General features: G+C 41.1%; 1 protein-coding gene across 4 annotated transcripts in view; it reads left to right on the forward strand.

The window, feature by feature from the left end:
* Nucleotides 1–462: 462 nt before the first annotated feature.
* Nucleotides 463–16,465, forward strand: part of LOC104608460 (putative LRR receptor-like serine/threonine-protein kinase At1g53420) — a 53,223-nt gene continuing 37,220 nt past the window's right edge. The window contains exons 1-6 of one of the 4 annotated variants that reach the window (XM_088889342.1): nt 463–738; nt 14,734–14,926; nt 15,761–15,832; nt 15,954–16,022; nt 16,122–16,193; nt 16,277–16,348. In XM_088889342.1, the coding sequence (XP_088745468.1) occupies nt 618–738; nt 14,734–14,926; nt 15,761–15,832; nt 15,954–16,022; nt 16,122–16,193; nt 16,277–16,348 (599 nt within the window). In that variant the 5' untranslated portion in view covers nt 463–617. Of the gene's footprint in view, nt 739–14,733; nt 14,927–15,668; nt 15,833–15,953; nt 16,023–16,121; nt 16,194–16,276; nt 16,349–16,465 lie in introns of those variants that run through there. The other 3 variants (XM_088889341.1, XM_088889343.1, XM_088889344.1) reach the window with 3 other exon arrangements.

The following is a 16,465-nucleotide window of genomic DNA, read 5'->3' on the forward strand; positions in this document are numbered from 1 at the left end:
CCGTTCTGACAAAAAAATAAAAAATTAAAAAACAATCAAAATCGTTCGAACAATTAACCGGCTGATTCAACAGTTTGCTGACCAAAATCAACGGTTTTAGAAGAAAACAAAACCGGTGACCGATTCCTAACCCGGTCCGATTTTGAAAACAGTGGTAAAAATTCTTATTGCCGGTCGACATCCAAAGTTTTCCTATTTTGCAGTGTTGAGTGTATCAATATTTTAAACCTATATATTGGGCTTATTGGATGAACCGAATAAAATATAATTAAAACTTCTGGGCTTATCGAGGGTATTTTAATATTTTTATCACTATATGACTATAATACATAATCAAATGTCTTAATCCGGCCGGACCCTGTGTAATAGGGTTGGACCGGACGACCTGGACCATTAATAGGCCGGTGTCGGCGTTGCTTTTTGAAAGTTTACCATTGGAGTAAAAGACTTTTCAACGACAACAACCTACGGCTTCATCGTGCTCTGCTCTCTTGTTGTTTGAAGATTTAAAAGCTCGTCCTATCTTCTTTCGCTTTCTTTCTGAGTGCTGACATTTCCTCTGACGACCGACGTTTTTGATCTGTGTGCGTGACTCTGAGAGAGAGAGAGAGAGAAGAATGGTGTCTTTAGTTCTTCTAATGAACTCGAATAAGCTGTTGCCTGCTCTTGTCTTTCTTCTCGTGCTGAATTGCTTCGTGGATTTCAGATCTCAATCCCAAGTCTTACCGGATGATGAAGGTACAACTTGATCATTGCTCTCTCCCTCTCTCTCTCATATGTCTAATCTTACATTTTGGAAAGAAATCTTGTTCCTTTTGCAAACTTTTCTCTTGCTGGCAAATTTTGCTTCACGAGTTCCTCTGAACTGTCCATGTTTCATTTGGTTTATTTTTATCAAATCGGTTGAGTTTCGGTTTTTTTTTTTGAACATTCTTCTGTTATTGTGAGCTTTATCTTCCCTCAAAATATATCTTCGAAATTCTTTGTTTTCTGGTTTAAATCCTTGCTTTCTTTTAATCGAATACAGTAATTAATTTTGGTGTTGCTTTTATTCAGTTGTTGTCGACCACACATAACCCATTATCCTTGCTTGAATTTGGTAATTTTTAATACCGAAAAACAAACTCTGATAATTTTAAGTCATTTCGTTCTTCTTATATCAGTGAGATACGAGGGTGTTTGCACGATTTTTGATTTCAGGAGATCCGATTCTGAGCTCGCTACAGTACTAGCTTAATTAAGCTAATTCAATACCTATGCTTTTTTTTTTAATAAATAAGGCCCTGCTGAGGACGGGCAAAGGAGAAACAAAGGAGTGGTCGTTTATTTAAAATGTGGTCATATAAAAATCGATCAAACTATGAAACTTTTTGAGGATTTAAAAAACTGTTTATTTTCTTGGGTTTCAAGCTAAATCCTTTAATTTTATTGTAAAACAAGATACCGAACTGAATTTTCAATTAAAAATCCAGTGCTACCTCATTAATGTTTTTTGGGATAAATAACTCAATTTATTCATACTTGTTAAAGAATAGATACAAGAGAGAGCTCTTTAATACTAAGTTGGAGATGAACATGTCAAATGTACAAACAATTTTTTACAATTTTAAAACTAAAAAAAACACTAGAAGTATAGATGGTTATTAATTATCGGCTATACAAGATTTAGTAAATAGGCATGGGAATGGACTGAAACGTTGTAACTGTGAGATTCAACACATAACCAAGTTGTTGCTTCCCCATTTCTATCCGATCACCGATCTACAATAGTTAAAAAACTAATGAACTCGCTTTAAGTATATAGTTATAGACCTCTTTTAACACCTGCAAGATCACATATTTAAGCCTAACGCCCCTAACTAATCGCCAAATCACAAGTCTAAGCCTAGGATATATAACCATCATAGGTATATATAAACAATAGAAGGATTAATGAAACTTAAAAAAAAAAAGTTTCATTTTTTTGTTTGTCATTCGGTCATTCCCCTGAATCAAAAAACCATAAACCATGGGGTATTCAATTTATCTCTCTTTCCTTCCATCCCTTCTTCCCCATCACAAAATATATAGATTACAAAATCACATTTCTTCTTGTTTGTCATCTCCATATACCCTTCCCCAGCTCTCCCTCCCTCAGTCCCCTTCTCTTCTCATCTCTCTCCTCTTGCCCATCCCCTTATAAACTGCATTACACAACCATCTACCAATTCAGCATAATTTTTTTAAGCACAAAGAAAAACTCCCCTTCCTCATCCCTCTTGCCATTAATTGTGAAAATTTTAGAAAAAGTAGAATAAATCCCTTATATTCAAATAAAATAAGGGAAATGTAAGAAATTAAAATAAAATAATCAACAATTGAGCTTTTTTGGTAAGATATTTGAACTATTGAAGTATAGGTAATCAATTTAATGTATAGTATAACTAAAATTTCAGCTGAGTTGGTTTAGGCGTTTAGCACAACCCTTCAGATGAATTGTTGTAAAAATAATAGTATAAGAAGGCTGAATGGAACTATAATGAGAGTAGATTTGGATTCACAAAACATGGTTTATAGATATCTATATGGGAACCACCTTGGCAAGTTAGAAGCCATTAACCAAACAGGCATTACCAGTTTGGTGGGATTGTTGGAAGTCATAGACTTGTAGAATGTAACAATACACCCATGACAATTCACGATTGGTGTTGGTCTTTAATTAGAAAGCAATGAAATAAGAACAAAAGCTGAAATCATTCACCTTGAATAAGGGTATTTAGTCAAACTACACCTAATGTGCAAATTGTAGAACAAATAAAAGAGAGAGTGTGTAGAACAAATAGCTAGCAAATTGTAGGCTAACCAATAGCCAAAAATAGATAAGTTCTGTATTAACATCTTGATTAGAGAAACTATTGTAGGTTAAATAATAGCCAAAAGTAGATACGTTATTCCTTAATACCTTGATTAGGGAAATTATTCAGAGGTGTAGAAAAAAATATGTTTGCAATCCTTCACCCAAATGATGGACTTCGGTTAAATTACAAGTTAGAGACAACGCAAATCTTAACAGATTTAAAATCAACAAGAAACCACCAAGGCTCCCTGCAATTTCAAATAGAAAGCAGTAAATAAAGTAAAACTTCAATAAAATGATACCCTACAAATCTGGTAAGAAAATGTCCCATTAGAAGAAAGAATGCAAAACTCTGGTTTAGTTTTTCTTTGTTACCTAGACATATAATGAGCGTTAAGCCATAAACGTTCCACGTGTTGACCTCTAACCACATCCGTACACAAACCCAATGCTTTAAGTATATAGTTATAGATTAGATTATTATTATCTTGTTAAAAATAATAAATATAACTATACTATTTAAGAATAATAAATAAGTATAGTGGGGAAGCCCTAATCGGGTTACAATTGTCAATGGGTTGGGTCTAGGTAGGATTAATCTCAAACCGATTATTTAATCAGGACAAAATTATAGACCCGACTATATTGAAAATAATAGTTGTTTATTCAAATAATTACTTAAAATTTAAATTTTGATAATATAATCTTAATAAAAATAATAGAAAAATATTAAATTATTTATATGTTAATAAGTCAAACATTTTTAACTAATATTATCTTATTTTTTATCTATCAAATTTACTATTTCAAACATAAAAATATGATAAAAATTATAAAAAATTACATACATACATACATACATACTTACTTACATAGAACCGAACTGTTATAATTGATTTGGTCCGTTTGGATCCATTAGGTAGACCCAATCCATTGATGATAACCCTAATCTAGTTCCTTTTTGCTAGTAATAATAGTTTGTTAGTAAATTATTCCTAACTAAATAAATGATTTAAAAATAAAACAAAAAAAGAATAAATAAAAATAAATAATATATTTTAATTTTATTAAATAAATAAATGTTTAGACAATATTTTATTAAAATAAATAAAAATTTATTGTATCGACAAGTGTCTCACGTCTCAAGCTTTTTGGGCATGAACAATGCTAGGATCAACATTTTCTTTATCTTGTTTCTTTGGATATATTTTATTAAGCGTCATTTACATGGACAATTAGTCACCCTCACCCCCTCTAATTTCATATAATTACTAAAGCAACCCCTATAATTTGTGTATTATTAAGACATTCCTCATAGTTTAGATTTTTCATTAGAGGCACTTTTGGGTTTTTCACTTTTTCATGAGGTTACAGATCCTGAAATACCAACGGTTTCTCATAAAAATTGGATTAACTAAACTGATTGCAATTTGCAAAGTATTGGGGTGTCTTAATGTGTAAACTATAGGGGTGTTTTCAGAGATTACGGGAGGTCTCTAAGTAAATAACCCTTTCATTAATGAATCATTTTAAGAAAAACATAAGGTAAAACGTAAAAACAAAAAAGAGAGTAAAGAAAAATAAATGAGAATCGTGACATTAAAAGAGAATGATTTGATGTGAAAAGGGGAGGGTGAAGAGAGAAGGTGGGAGAAAGAGAATGATTTGACGTGAAAGGGGGAGGGTGAAGAGAAGAGGTGGAGAAAATAGAGAGAGAGAGAATAAAAAGAGAGAAATGAGAGAGAGAGAGTAAGGAGAAGGGGTGTATTTCAAAGCAGTCAAGCCAAGAGCATGCCCCGTGTTGATTTCTATATATCAATCGCACATCTTTCCAATGCTTTAAGTATATAGTTATAGATGCCAAAAAGGCTGTCAAGCGTTGCATTATAGACATGGTGGTGGGAATGGGATCTGATGAGGGTAGATTTGGCCCTCCAGTGAAATTGCGACACGTGGCACTCGTGACAACTAGGCAAGCCCCCAGGCAACAACTTACCAAGTTGGTCCCCCCCCCGGGCACCAGTCTGGCTGGCCTGGCACGACCCGGTGCGGCCTGCGCGCGACCTGCGCGGCCTGCGCGCGGCCTGGCCGGATCAGCCTGCCACATGCACCGACCTGGCAACCTGGCCCGGACACAAGCGCCGACCTGGCAATCTGGCCTGGACACAGGCGCCGACCTGACAACCTGACCCGGACACAGGCGCCGACCTGGCAACCTGGCCCGGACACCGACCCGCCGACTGACATAGGTGCCGACCTGGCAACCTGGCCAGGACACCGACCCGCCGACTGACACAGGCGCCGACCTGGCAACCTGGCCCGGACATCGACCCGCCGGCTAACACAGGCGTCAACCTAGCAACCTGGTCCGGACACCGACCCGCCGACAGACACAGGCGCCGGCCTAGCAACCTGGCCCGGACACCGACCCGTCGACTGACAGGCGCCAACCTGACAACCTGGCCCAAGCGTCGACCTGGCCGCCTGGCACAGGCGCCGACCTGGCAACCTGGCCCGGACACCGACCCGCCGACAGACACAAGCGCCGGCCTGGCAACCTGGCCCGGACACCGACCCGTCGACTGACAGGCGCTGACCTGACAACCTGGCCCAGGCGCCGACTTGGCCGCGTGGCACAAGCGCCAGCCTGACAACCTCGAGGAGTTCATCAGCGTACCCCGGTTCTGACGGGATATGACGTCTTACCATTTGAAGGCTTTTCACCCACCTAAACTGCGAGGGCACCACTATATAAGGACTCCGACCCCCAAAGTCAAAAAAAAGAAAGGGAGGAAGAAAAAAAGTATGGTAACCCCCGCTCTCTAGCTCTCTCATTTCTCTCCAAGCCCTTTGTAATCAGAATGCTAACTTAAGCATCGGAGAGTCCCCGCCGGGAAAATACCCCCGGGTCCTCTGATTCAGTTCCCGTAGGTCCCTCAGCTCCCGCCGTCTACAAAGGAGAGAGAATCACCTCACGCGGAGGGTAGTCGGGTTGCGCTGCACCAGGGAGCTCCACCATCCTCTGAGTTGCAGACCGCCTAGGAGCAAGTCAAGTGACGAATTCGCCATCAGGCAGTTCGCCACCAGGGAGCACTACCAGGAAGTTCGCCACCGGGCAGTTCGCCCCTAGGCAGTTCGCCACCAGGGAGCATCACCAGGCAGTTCGCCACCAGGGAGCACTGCCGGGCAGTTCGCCACCAGGCAGTTCGCCATCAGGCAGTTCGTCACCAGGCAGTTCGCCATCAGGCAGTTCGCCACCAGGCAGTTCGCCATCAGGCAGTTCGCCCCCAGGGAGCACTACCGGACAGTTCGCCACCAGGCAGTTTGCCACCAGGGAGCACTACCAGGCAATTCGCCACCGAGCAGTTCGCCACCAGGCAGTTCGCCCCTAGGTAGTTCGCCACCAGGGAGCATCACCAGGTAGTTCGTCACCAAGTAGTTCTCCCCCAGGGAGTTCGCTACCAAGTAGCTCATCACCAAGGCACGTCACCACCAAGTCAAACACGAGGTACTTAGCCAAAAAACTTTATACATCACAAAAAATGGTACGTGACCAAAAACAATTACATCAATTGGCGCCGTCTGTGGGAATACGCTACGAAAAGCTAAGTTCTCATCCTACAAAAGCTAAGTTCTCATCCTACCAAAGCTAAGTCCTCACTTTTTTGAAGATATCACTTTATAGTTTACATTTTTTATGAACTCAAAAACTATGCAGGGGGCTAACAGACTAAGTAGCTCTACCAACCTTACTTTCGATTCAGATGATGCCTCATCAGTCCTCTCCGCAAGGTCCCCCTACAAATATGAGCTCTTCGTGGCTTCCGTGGGAGTTGACGGCCAACAGACTACATAGGCGCCCTTACCGGTCGAGCCTTCCAAGGCTCTTGTGTGAGCTGGCAACCTAAAGTTAGTAGTGCTGCCCCCGAAGGTCGAGCCCCTAGTAGCTTCTTGTAGGAGTCGGTGACCGGCCTTACGAAGCTGATGCAGCACAATCATAGCTCGACACCTCACAGGCAAAGCCTACGGGCCACATTACTGCTTAAGACCCGGTCGCCTCTCCGGCACGGGCAAAGTCAAAAAAGAGTAGACCACGAGTCACTCCCAAAAGCCTACGGGCCACATTACTGCTTAAGACCCGGTCGCCTCTCTGGCACGGGCAAAAGTCAAAAAAGAGTAGACCACGAGTCACTCCCAAAAGCCTACAGGCCACATTACTGCTTAAGACCCGGTCGCCTCTCCGGCACAGGCAAAGTCAAAAAAGAGTAGACCACGAGTCACTCCCAAAAGCCTACGGGCCACATTACTGCTTAAGACCCGGTCGCCTCTCCGGCACGGGCAAAGTCAAAAAAGAGTAGACCACGAGTCACTCCCAAAAGCCTACGGGCCACATTACTGCTTAAGACCCGGTCGCCTCTCCGGCACGGGCAAAAATCAAAAAAGAGTAGACTATGAGTCACTCCCAAAGCCTGTGGGCCACACTATTGCTAAATATCCAATCGCTTTCTCAGCAGGAACAAAATCAGCAAAAGTGAACTATAAGTTGCCCCAGAGCCTAAGGGTTACACTACTGAAACTGGCGGAGACCCCCTCGTCTTACTGGCAACTCGCCACATACAGGCAGCTCCCAAAGCCTAAGGAATTGGATAAAAACTTACTAGCTCGTCGACTTACGGGCCAAAAGAAATCTACTCCCTTCGCTGAGTTACTCTCAGCTCGGGAGTGGGGGGCAATTGATGAGGGCAGATTTGGCCCTCCAGTGAAATTGTGACACGTGGCACCTCGTGACAACTAGGCAAGCCCCCAGGCAACAACTTACCAAGTTGGTCCCCCCCCGAGCACCGGTCTGGCTGGCCTGGCGCGACCTGGCGCGGCCTGCACGCGACCTGGCGCGACCTGCGCGCGACCTGGCGCAGCCTGGCGCGGCCTGTGCGCGGCCTGCGCGCGGCCTGTGCGCGGCCTGTGCGCGACCTGCGCGACCTGGTCGGATCAGCCTGCCACATGCGCCGACTTGGCAACCTGGCCCGAACACAGGCGCCGACCTGGCAATCTGGCCCGGACACAGGCGCCGACCTGACAACCTGACCTGGACACAGGCGCCAACCGGGCAACCTGGCCCGGACACCGACCCGCCGACTGACACAGGCGCCGACCAAGCAACCTGGCCCGGACACCGACCCGCTGACAGACACAGGCGCCGGCCTGGCAACCTGGCCCGGACACTGACCCGTCGACTGACAGGCGCCGACCTGACAACCTGGCCCAGGCGCCGACCTGGCAACCTGGCCCGGACACCGACCCGTCGACAGACACAGGCGCCGGCCTGGCAACCTGGCCCGGACACCGACCCGTCGACTGACAGGCGTCGACCTGACAACCTGGCCCAGGCGCCGACCTGGCCGCCTGGCACAAGCGCCAGCTTGACAACCTCGAGGAGTTCATCACTGTACCCCGGTTCTGACGGGATATGACGTCTTACCATTTGAAGGCTTTTCACCCACCTAACCCGCGAGGGCACCACTATATAAGGACTCCAACCCCCAAAGCCAAAAAAAAGAAAGGGAGGAAGAAAAAAAGTATGGTAACCCCCGCTCTCTAGCTCTCTCATTTCTCTCCAAGCCCTTTGTAATCAGAATGCTAACTTAGGCATCGGAGAGTCCCCGCCGGGAAAATACCCCCGGGTCCTCTGATTCAGTTCCCGCAGGTCCCTCAGCTCCCGCCGTCTACAAAGGAGAGAGAATCACCTCACGCGGAGGGTAGTCGGGTTGCGCTGCACCAGGGAGCTCCACCATCCTCTGAGTTGCAGACCGCCTAGGAGCAAGTCAAGTGACGAGTTCACCATCAGGCAGTTCGCCACTAGGGAGCACTACCAGGAAGTTCGCCACCGGGCAGTTCGCCACTAGGCAGTTCCCCCTTAGGCAGTTCGTCACCAGGGAGAATCACCAGGCAGTTCACCACCAGGGAGCACTGCCGGGCAGTTCACCACCAGGCAGTTCGCCATCAGGCAGTTCGTCACCAGGTAGTTCGCCATCAGGCAGTTCGCCACCAGGCAGTTCGCCATCAGGTAGTTCGCCACCAGGGAGCACTACCGGGCAGTTCGCCACCAGGCAGTTCGCCATCAGGCAGTTCACCACCAGGGAGCACTGCCGGGCAGTTCGCCACCAGGCAGTTCGCCATTAGGCAGTTCGCCACCGGGCAGTTCGCCACCAGGCAGTTCGCCCCTAGGCAGTTCGCCACCAGGGAGCATCACTAGGTAGTTCGTCACCAAGTAGTTCTCCCCCCAGGGAGTTCGCCACCAAGTAGCTCATCACCAAGGCACGTCACCACCAGGTCAAACACGAGGTACTTAGTCAAAAAAAATTATACATCACAAAAAATGGTACGTGACCAAAAACGGTTACATCAGGATCGAACCACCAAAAAGAATGAAGACAATGAATGAGTTAGGTCCCACCTGTATGATCATTTCTAGCCTGGCCTACAAAGGCTTGGGCTGGGTTTGTGTCCAGGTCCATTCCACAATATATTTTTATATTAATTACAATATTTTATATTTAATTTAAATATAATTTAATATAGAGATATAGGCCAAAAGCTTGATACATGGAGGTCATAAAAGTTAAATGTGATTGTACCTTATATTAGTAGAGATATTCATTAACATGGGCAAGCCTATCCCCATCCTAAGCCCATTTAAATATTACTACACTTTGGGTGTGGGTTTGGCTTGGCCAGGCAACCTTAAAAACTGTTAATACACTATCAAAATCTATCCTGAGATTTTTTATTATTTTTTTGTTCATTATGCTACATAGTGGGGATAGTCCATCTACCATAACCCTTTTGGTTTCAATATTAATATTTTTATCTAAAAAAAAGTAAAAACCCAAAATAATGTATGCATAGGTTGCGCTCAATTTGGTTTGGTCCAATTACAAATGTCACATTGCTCTTAGAGGTGCGACTTATGAGAGTTGGGTCAGGTTGATGATCAACAAAAGCCCAACTCGAAGTCTTAGACCTTGAGATTGGGCTTAGATTAGTTTAGTTATGACTACAACCTAATTTTATATGTTTATTAATATTTAAGTAATATTTACAAAAATTGTAACATTTAATCATTAACAAAGTAAATAAATAAAATAGAGCACTAATAGATAATATGGAAAAAATAATTATTCTATTAAGTATTTAGCAATAACTTATTATTTTTGTTAAAAATATTACTACAATTAATCCAAATTACCAAACTACTAACATATTCTTTTAATAAACTATTAAAATAAAGATTAATTGTTTTAAACAACATTGCGTTCCTTCCTTATAGTAGTTACCGGTTTCTATTGTTTCACTTGTCCTTACAAAATCCCAGGCATGCATGAATCCCAACTGGTTGGTGTTGAAAATAGAGTGTTTTTAAGACCCCTAAATTTGCTTCAAGTGGAGGGGTGGCCAGTGGCCATTTTGAAATTTTATTAAGCATTATCAAAAGAGAGGTGGTTAAATACAAGATCATCTCACCCTCTCAACCCAACCCCTTACAATCAAAATGTAAAAACACTAAAAGTACAAAACCATTAATAGTAGAGAGAATACACAAATAATCCTCTTTTGAGTAATAGAATCACCTCTTGGAACCTCATGAATAGAGTTATAAGCATGAAAGTTCTGTTCGCCAATACTATTAGGCCATTTCAGTTCAACTTTCATTCTTTTTCATTTTTACCCAAGATGAAATTCTAAAATGGTAACAATGGGTAGAATGAGATAATATTGCTATGAAGCAAACACTTTTTTTTCTAAAATTGAATTCTTTTCAAATTGAAAAGTGCTCTATGTTGCTCATTTTCATTTTTAAAGAAAAACTGTCTTAGCGGTCATAAATCGTTAGCTTAAGTCTCTAAAATCGTCAATAAAGATGTTTATCGGTGGATGGCAGGCAGTCAATGCATATTAGCATAAGTTTCCATGGTAGTCCACCAATAAACATTTATGGTGGTGGCTTTATAGACCTAGGCTGGCAGTTTATGATCACTAACATAAAATTTCTTTAAAGAATGAAAATAAGTAAGATGGGATATGATTATTTTTCATGCTATAGGCTACCTCAATTTTTGAGCTATAGACTAAATTTTAATTTTGAAAAGAATAAGGCCATGACAAAAATTTTATTACCAAACACTTTAATGTTATTCATTCTTACCAATTCTTGCTTGGAATAAATAAGAAATAAAATTATGACGCCTAGATAAATGAACTAAATAGGGCCTTATTAGCCAAAGAAATTAGTACATCATTTGCCAGGAATGATAGAGTAAAAAGATGCCTAGCAGCACTCATCTTCTTGATGTCCCGTAGAATGCAAGTTAAATGCCAAGGATACGAGAACTTCTCAAGGAGAATATTAATCATATATTGAATGTCACTTTTCACCTAATTAAATGCTAAGGATATATGTATGATCTTTTCAAGGGGAATACCAATCATATATTGACGGTCACTTCTCACCTCCTCTTGAGAATTTCTACTTGCTAGCTAGCATGCTTAATATACAACCCCATAGAATTGTACATGCAAAGCTATTAATTGCCATGATAATTGGAACAGATGAAATGATCACACAAATTCCATGAGTTGTGATTGATGGCTTCAGAAATCTAAGGTACCATGTAGGATCCATTAAAGAAGAAGATGATGCATGCATGGCTTAGGGTTGGAAGATGTCTTAAATTGGGTAGCCTAGCTATAGCAATTGTGGCATCTAATAGCTGTGAGGCCTACATGCCCGTAGATCTAGCATACAGGTTACGATTTTGGCTAGGTTGTTCAAAATTTGGATTTCCATTTTGAAAATTCTTGTAAATAATTAGGTCAAAAAGATTTATATTGGTTTCTAAAGGTAAACATAATATATATATATATATATATATATATATATTGAAATAGGTAAAGTGAAGATTTCATTAGGCTTCGTTTGGAAAAGTTGCAATAAGTGTGAATGCAAATATGTAGAGTGTAAAACGGTTCATATAAATTGTAAAATTGGGTTAGATTTATACTAACAAATTTACCTTCTTATCAAACAGACTTTTAGCTGTAATGGATGTAAACATGAATTCCAATAAAGTACATGCTTTTTTTTTTTTTATCAAAAGCCCACTTGAATGCAAATTTACTTCTTTTTATTGATGTACTTTAACATCTTATTATCAATGTAAATATGCATTGGTCTGTCATTTATTAATGCATAAATGTAATGTTGCCAAAACACAGGCAAAAGTGAACCAGAGTACAAATTAATTTACCCTAAACTGAGATTTACACTCCATGTACAACAAAGAGCTGTACACAGGGATTTACAAAAGCTGCAACCAACAGAACTATACCCCCAGACCCAGATTTACAAAAAGATTCCCAACAATAAAAAAGGAACTGAAATTTTTGTCCTCAAATACATTGTTTACTGCTAACCAAGACAACATTTTTCCCATAACTTTCTAAACACTGTCTGAAGAACTGTGGTGGTTCTTGAAGATCCTTGCTTCCTCTCCTGCTAGATGCACCAGAAAACTGCATCGGGAGTTAGGTTCCAAGCTAGCTTTCCCTCTTTAGTGAGGCCTTTGACTCTCTAGCTCTTCACAAAATGTGCTATTGATTCAAGGCAACAACTGTTCACCTCATACAAGTTCCTGACCTTATTCCAAAACCTCAGAGGAGAAACCACAGTGAAGCAACAGATGGTTGACTGACTCAGTATGATTCTGACAAAGCACACAAACATTTGTGTCCAGCAGCATACCCTTGTTAAAATCTTGTTCAAGTAGGCTGTCCAAATAAAAAACACCACCTTTGTGGGCACACCGTTACACCACACAGTATTAATTTGGATTGGCTCAGCCTCTGATTTGGAAAAATAGTTGTAAAAGGATCTAATAGAGAAGACCCCCGATTTCTCCTACTTCCAAACTCTTTTATCCTCTCTCCCTGTTTCCACTGGAGTGCTATATAACAGCTGCTTATTCCACTAGAGACTCTACTTCCTAATCATTCAAATTTCGCTTGAAGATAGGTGCCCAAAAAAATGCTTTCACTCGATCTGCACCTGTAAATAGTCTGAAACAAGAGCATCTTTATCCGATGCTACTTCAAAGAGGGTAGGATAAGAAACCCTCAAGGGTCTATTATCACACCATAAGTCTTTCCAAACAGAGCATCCATAGGATTGGTTTAGTTTCCCCGAGACCCAACCAGAAATTGAATATATTGGACTTCCAAGAAGCCAAACACTTGTCTAATCTCTCCACAATAGGCTACCAAATCAATTTGGAATTGCACCTAGCACCTAGAGGCATCCCCAGATATTTCAAAGGAAACTTGCCTCTTTTACACCCCATTCCTCCTCCCACCTCACAATCTCTAGCACTTCTCCCACTGCAACAAGTTCGCTTTTATGCCTATTTACATGAAGGCCTGTCACAAACCTCAAACCAATGCAACACTTCCATTACACAACCAAGTTGATCGAATGAAGCATCACAAAATATGAGCTGCATATTGCAACGAAGAAACCTCCACCCTTTTATCTCCTACCTGGAATCCTTTTATAAAACCCCTTGCCGTGGCCCTTTTCATTAGTCTACTTAGTGTTTCAGTTACACAAATAAAAAGGAAGGGGGGAAGGGTCCCCTTGCCTTAAGCCCCTAGAACTCCTGAAGTGACCACAAGACACCCCATTTACCAGGACTGAAAAAGGAGTATTGGCATAGACTTTAATCCAATTTTTCCGTTGAGCCAAAATTCATTCTTTTTAGGATGTAGTCCAAGAATTTTCAGTTGACATGATCATAGGCCTTCTCAAAATTGATTTTACAAAGTAGCCCGACTCTCCCACTTCTCAATCTAGTATCTATCATCTCATTTGCTACTGGCACTTCGTCTAGCATGAGCCTTCCCTCCACAAAAGCACATTGAGTTTCTGAGATTTGGGTCCCATCACTAATTTGAGCCTCTTGGATAGAGTATTGGAAATTAATTTGTAGACACTACCAACCAAACTAATTGATCTAAAGTCACTCAATTCCTCTGCCCATTTTTTCTTTGGGACTAGAATTATAAAGGTGTAATTTAAGCTCCTTTGCAGAGTTGTTGAGTCGTGGAATTCCTTCAACACCCTCAACACATCACTCTTTAAATTTTTTAGATTCTTTATATGCTATTCATATTAACTTTGAATGATTTGCATGGAAATTTGTCTTTTTTGATAATCATCAATTATATATATTTTTTGCAAGTCTTTAATTATGTTATTTTTAAAATTATTATTTTATAGGAAATATACAAGATATTTTGAGAGGAGAGTAAGAAAATTAATAGGTTTATTGGCGAAATACTAAGCTTAAGATTTACTCAAGTATAACTAGAGCTGGGCCTGGGTCTAATACTCAAAAGGGCCCTGACAGGGGGTCGGGCTGGATCAATTCATTTTCTTAATGGGTTGGGCCTTGGTCTAGATCACAACCGATTGACAATCCTAAAGAAAAGCTTGAACAATACAGTACTTTCAACCATATTCGATGGTATTATTATTTTTCATGGTTTTCAAAACCGGATCAGACTGGATGGTTAGACTGGAAAAACAGGAAATCTATCAAGTGATTGGTTCCGTTTTACCCTAGAACCTTTATTTCACTAAAAATCATTGATTTAATCAGCAAACTGCTGATTCAGGCAGTTGAATTGTTCAACATTTTTGACTGTTTTTTTTATTTTTTGTCAGAGTGAACCATTTATTTGATTCAAACAAACAAACCATTCAACCCGAAAATCAGACCCCTGACCGATTGATTGTCCCATTTGATTTTAAAAACCTTGCTATATTTTTCAATTTGCCTTGGCAGTGGAAGCATTGCGTATAATAGGGAACCGCTTGAATAAGAGAGACTGGAATTTCAACGTTGATCCGTGTAGCGGCAGCTCAAGTTGGGTGACAAACACGACAGAGGTGAAGGGTTGGGGAGGCATTGCCAACAACGTTACTTGCAACTGTTCCTTTGTCAATATCAACACCACTCACTGTCACGTCATCAGCATGTACGTGTGATCTCTTCTCTTTATTCTCTCAAGACTTTGGATTGGACCAAATGGTTGAACCAGCGACTCGGTGACCTAGCAACCTTTCGGGTCCTAGACCATTGGTTATTTGATGATTTTTACCGTTTAAATGGCTTAATCATTGAGTTCAGATCTGCTTCCAATCAGACACTCACCACTGCAGTCGCATATTGGGAATATCTTCCCATTCATGACAACTTGATAAGAGAGATGCTTCTAATATATCTTATACAGTACATCTTATGCGGGTCTCATTTTTATGGTGGGTTCCGGTTTTGTGGTGAGATGCGTAATGTCAGATCTTGTTAGTAAGGTGTTGGAACATATTTTTTTGATAGGAGATCCCAACTCTTTGATTATTCTTGGTCTTTACCATAAGTTAGAAATCCAACCATCTCAGCCACTGTAGCGACAAACATATATAAATTTGTTTTTATATATATAATAATAATTTTAAAATCAATGAACCTTAATATACTAATTATATCCAACAAAATAAAAGAACATTTTGACAAAATGAAGTGAAAGAGTCGAGTTAGGTTTGGGTTGAACTCATCTCCTAACAATGAATGCATGGGCAACTCCTGATGGAGTTGAGTGCACCAAAAGTAATTCAATTGGAGTGAACTGCCAACGTGAACCAACATTTGTATTTTTCTTATTTGCACCAACATTTGTACTAATGCAAACATTTGTGCTCGTGATGTTTGGGCCTTTGTAGACGAGCTTCCCAGCGGCCCAGCCTTGTGTAGTCTCATTTTCCTTGAACTTAAAAAACGCTAAATTCCTCTGCAAATTTCTTTTGAAGTTCAGCGTTCTCAAAGGTCAGAATTTATCAGGAGTTCTCCCGCCAGAGTTGGTGAAGCTTCCATACCTCCAAGAAATGTAAGAACTTCCCATAGACGGACATCCACCTTATGGCTACTTTTCTCATTTACTTGCTTCGTTTCCTTCAAACTAACTAATTTAATTGCAAAATTTTCTTGTTCTTCTATTTTTCTTACAGTGATCTCACTCTCAACTACCTTACCGGTAGAATACCTCCACAATGGGGTGCCATGCAATTGGTGAATATGTAAGCATCTTTTCTTAGTCTCGTTCTCGTGGCTTCATTTTATTTTTTGCATGTCAAAACTTTTTTGTTATCTAATGTTAATCAAGAGGCCTTCTGTAGCTCTGTTTTCGCAAACCGATTATCAGGTCCAATCCCAAAAGAACTCGCAAACATCACCACTCTCAGAGTTCTGTAAGTTGTTATTTTTCATTGCTCATCAAATCCGTGCAAGCGAAATCGCTTTGTGGTCGTGTTTGAAGTAATTTAATTTTCAGAAATCTCGAGTCCAATCAGTTCTCTGGATTTATTCCTACAGAGCTCGGGGATCTGACCAACATAGAGAAATTGTGAGAGCTTCCTACCTTTCTCGCTGCATTCTCTTTATTTATTTATTTTTTTTTTGGGGGGGGGGGTTCTGTTGTTGCTTAGATTTGCATGTAATGAAGCATGTATATGTTTGTTTA

Source organism: Nelumbo nucifera, chromosome 6, assembly GCF_055504915.1.
Source record: "Nelumbo nucifera cultivar China Antique chromosome 6, China Antique-T2T, whole genome shotgun sequence".
NCBI classification, from domain to species: domain Eukaryota; kingdom Viridiplantae; phylum Streptophyta; class Magnoliopsida; order Proteales; family Nelumbonaceae; genus Nelumbo; species Nelumbo nucifera.